The 3,815-nt window shown below is 40.2% G+C and overlaps 1 protein-coding gene across 2 annotated transcripts in view; it reads left to right on the top strand.

Moving 5' to 3' along the window:
* Positions 1-3,815, top strand: part of grin2aa (glutamate receptor, ionotropic, N-methyl D-aspartate 2A, a) — a 213,496-nt gene that overhangs the window by 174,629 nt on the left and 35,052 nt on the right. For both annotated transcript variants that reach the window (XM_014006933.1, XM_014006934.1), the window contains exon 6: positions 910-1,112. In XM_014006933.1, the coding sequence (XP_013862387.1) occupies positions 910-1,112 (203 nt within the window). The remainder of the gene's footprint in view (positions 1-909; positions 1,113-3,815) is intronic.

The following is a 3,815-nucleotide window of genomic DNA, read 5'->3' as shown; positions in this document are numbered from 1 at the left end:
GAAAAAATACTGTTTAAAAAAAGCTAAAAATATGTTTTAAACTTCATGTTAGGTGGATCCATGTTAACTCAGTATAATAGGTTTTAGAGRAACCACATTGTAACCAGCTATTTTGTGTATGCCTACTACTACCTTGCTGCAGGGTTTAACCCTTTTACTGTCCTTTGGTTAAAATGTCCCATAAGGCCTCTCATAGGTCAGAAGTGTAAAAACTAAATCAACAGTGAATTTGTTTTTACCAGTTTTATAACTCAGATCACTTTATTCTGATCCTGTAACTATATAACTTTGATGGTGTTATTGTGAACCAGTCAAGTTTTTCTATGCAGGTGTTCTGACTTCCAGWTTAAAGCAAAAAGGTGATTGGGTTTTTGCAATAGCTGCCCTAAATTTATGGAAAAGCGTAACTCTCCATAYATTCACTGCACTGTCAATTATAAATGTTCCAATCTCCGCATAAGGCTAATCTTTTTTTATTTGGCCTTTGATTCAAGTAGAGCAGAGATCCCCAACCTGCAGCACCATAGAGCACAGGGGGGAAACAACCTTGTCTGCTCAGAGGTTGGGAAAATACCAATTTATTGTTTGTATATAAAGGTCACCCAAACAAGTCTGGTTCTTCTTTTTTCCTTTTTCCAAATAAAAGTTTGTAACTATTCATTTAATGCTTTTATGATTTTTGATAAAGAGATAAAAGTTGAAGTCTTTGGGAAAGATGAGGCGTAGCAAGGGATTGTGGGTGGGGGGTTCAGCTTGGCTTGGAAGTAAGAAAGAGGGGCTTTGAGGAAAATAGGTTGGGTACAGTGGGAGATTTAGCAATCATTTTGCTGTTTCTTTYAAATTCCATAAATAAAGGATCTTTTTAAATAAGAAATAGACACTGACACACTCTCATCTCATTTTCAACAGATGGGGAGACTGGATAACGGCAGCCTCTCTGTGAAGTATCCAGTATGGCCACGTTTCAACTCCTTTGGTGATGCTGAGCTTGATGACAACCACCTGTCCATCGTCACCTTAGAAGAGAAACCGTTTGTCATTGTGGAAGATGTTGAGCGGCTCACTGGTACCTGCATGAGGAACTCTGTGCCTTGCAGGAAGCATATCAAAGAGTAAGTTTGTCTAGCTTCAATACATTGTAAGCAGCTGGTTAGATATTTAAGGGAATACTGTCCACGTCACCCATTTTTTTTAACATTGGAGGGGAAGTGTCCTCCAAAAAGGTCTCCATTGTTGGACATTGTTTTATTTGATTAAAACAGGCAGCATTAACTCAAGATGARGTAAAGTTATCCACTTAACCCAAACTAATTTCAAACTCTAAGTCACAATATTGTAATATTTTTTTAATTTTTGATAGGCCGGTTGGGWTAAGCAATAAATCAATTAATCGCATGATAAATTAATTTGCCTGCTTTTTTTTCTGCTCCAAAGCGTAGGGAAGAGTGAACTCTTGTGACAGGTATTTGCCAGGTGACTTTTCTCGTAACCTCTGTAGCATGAGAGCCTCGTGAACAGGCTTTTAAGTACAGGAAGGGTCTTYGGTTCTCCGATGCCGTCTTTCAGCTGGCGATATCTCAGGGCACCATGCTGAACCTTGGATTCACCGAGTTTTTTACATTTTTTTTTCATTCACATACATTTTGTAAACTTTGTAAAGAGCGTTGAGGGGGTCGCAATTATTTTATGAAGCCAGAGGAAGACACGTACAGACTAARTTGTGCCTGCTGGGATAGAGGAGGTGGCAAGTGATTTTACAGCTCCAGCAGCTGTTGTGAGTGTTGTTTGTTTTCCTAATCTCCAGTTCAGGTCAGTTCATAATTTTATTTATTTATTTATATATGTACGTAACTTTCATAAACATCTGTCAACTTTGTAAGTGCGGGAGGGATGTTAAATTAGTTTAAAATGGTCTCCAAACAATATTATTATTTAAAGCAATCATTTCTGAGACAATTTATCATCTAGTCAAATTTGTTATCATGACAGTCCTAGTCTTTGGTACTGTTGTTACACAAACAATGACAGAGGCGCAGTGCTACACTCACACAGCAGCTTCTTCCCTSTCACATAAAATGGAGGCGACTGCTGAACTAAGCAGTTTACTTAGGCGGCTGTGGCACAGTGGTTAGGGGAGTCGTCCTGTAACCAGAAGGCTCACTGGTTCGATCCCCCGTCCAGCTGTCTCTGTTGTGTCCTTGGGCACAACACTTCACCCCAATGCCTCTGTGTGTGTCCCATCAGTGTATGAATGTGATTGGCTCCATAGATGGTTGTACATGTTAGCTGTGTAGAAGATCTGGTAGAGTGCTGTGTGAATGCGTAAATGAGGACACAGATCGTAGTGTGAAGAGCTTTGAGTGTCCTGGTTGGGTAGAGAGGCGCTATACAAGTACAGTCCATTTACCATTTACTTCCTTATAAAATTTCTCTAACGCCCAAATACCTTTGGCTTTTTGCTTGTTAGTGTCACCCCCACACACTGGAAGTCTCTGTCTCTGACAGGCGTGAAGGGTGCTGAATCAAAGCATCTTTGTAGATATTCTGATAATAACATTTTTTAGATGTCACAAAGATTGCCTATTGCACCGCCGTTCTTTTGTATTAAAGTAACAGACACATTTACACAGAAAGAGCTGATTAAACAGTCATACGGTCTGAGAAAAGAGGATGAAAGAGTTTCTCATTCGGAKTCACTGTGAAGTAGGGCGGAGGATAAAGCATCTCCAAGGAGGAGCACAAACACACATTCAGAGGCCTGTATGCACTCCCTGTTACCACATGTCCACTCACAGGCCAGTGCATTCGGCCTCATTCCTCCCTCCCACGGCRCAGATTCCTACTCAAGCATCCGTAGTGTCCATTTGGAGGAGGAGGGATGGATTGAGGGGATGAAAGAGGCAGAGAAYGGGGAGTGGCAGAAGGGGTTGCATCAGGGTTTGGAGGGTATCCATGCATACAGAGCCGTAAATTCACTCATCCAGGCTGGGCCTCAAAACAAGCCATACTCACAACAACGTGCACGATCATACGCAGACCCTCGCTGCCCTCWCTGGAGACCCCTCGGGCCCTGCAGTGTTGACTTTTACAAAGTTGGCCTGGCRACTTCACAAACAGCCTCTCAAACATTTTCATGCTCTTACTGCCTGAACTCTGATTTGGATTTTCTAAACAAGTACATTGTATTTATGATGGCAAATCCAAGTTTGGACATAAATGCTTTGGTCTGGTAGGAKTCGTAATTAGTTAAAAACATGACTTTATCTCTCTCTGATAGTCTGGTTTTACTTGCATACGTAATATAAATGTTCTCATAGGTAATTTGCAAATAATTTTAGGAGCTGAATCTGTAACTCCAGCAAAATATACCAAATATATTGTATTATCATACTGTTATTACTTCTTACAGAAGGTGTAAAATGTTAACAAACACAAACCACACTATGTTCTAGTCATCTAATTTAAACTTGTTTCCTRGATAATTCTACCATATCGAATGTGCGTGCATACTTCTGTGGACCAGTTCAATGTAAAATTTCAAGTGGATTTCTGTGGATAAGTTACAAACAGATAATATGGTGCTTGGTGTAGATAGTACTGCTGTAGTCACATAACCCAAGACAAAATCAAGACCAAATACAGAGGGAGATTGCTGACGTTAGCTAGCTAGCTTTGCTAACATCACTTACACATAGCTYAACTTTCTTGTGCTTCCTTTCTAAGTGATGATAAAATATTGACATAGTCCCCATGGTCTCAGAAAGGAAAGCAATCACAGAATTTACAAGTTGCTGTATGCTTTCTTCTGGATGTTG

The sequence above is a fragment of the Austrofundulus limnaeus genome, unplaced genomic scaffold (genome assembly GCF_001266775.1).
Source record: "Austrofundulus limnaeus strain Quisiro unplaced genomic scaffold, Austrofundulus_limnaeus-1.0 Scaffold38, whole genome shotgun sequence".
Lineage (NCBI taxonomy): Eukaryota > Metazoa > Chordata > Actinopteri > Cyprinodontiformes > Rivulidae > Austrofundulus > Austrofundulus limnaeus.
This window is presented reverse-complemented; position numbering and strand designations above follow the sequence as displayed.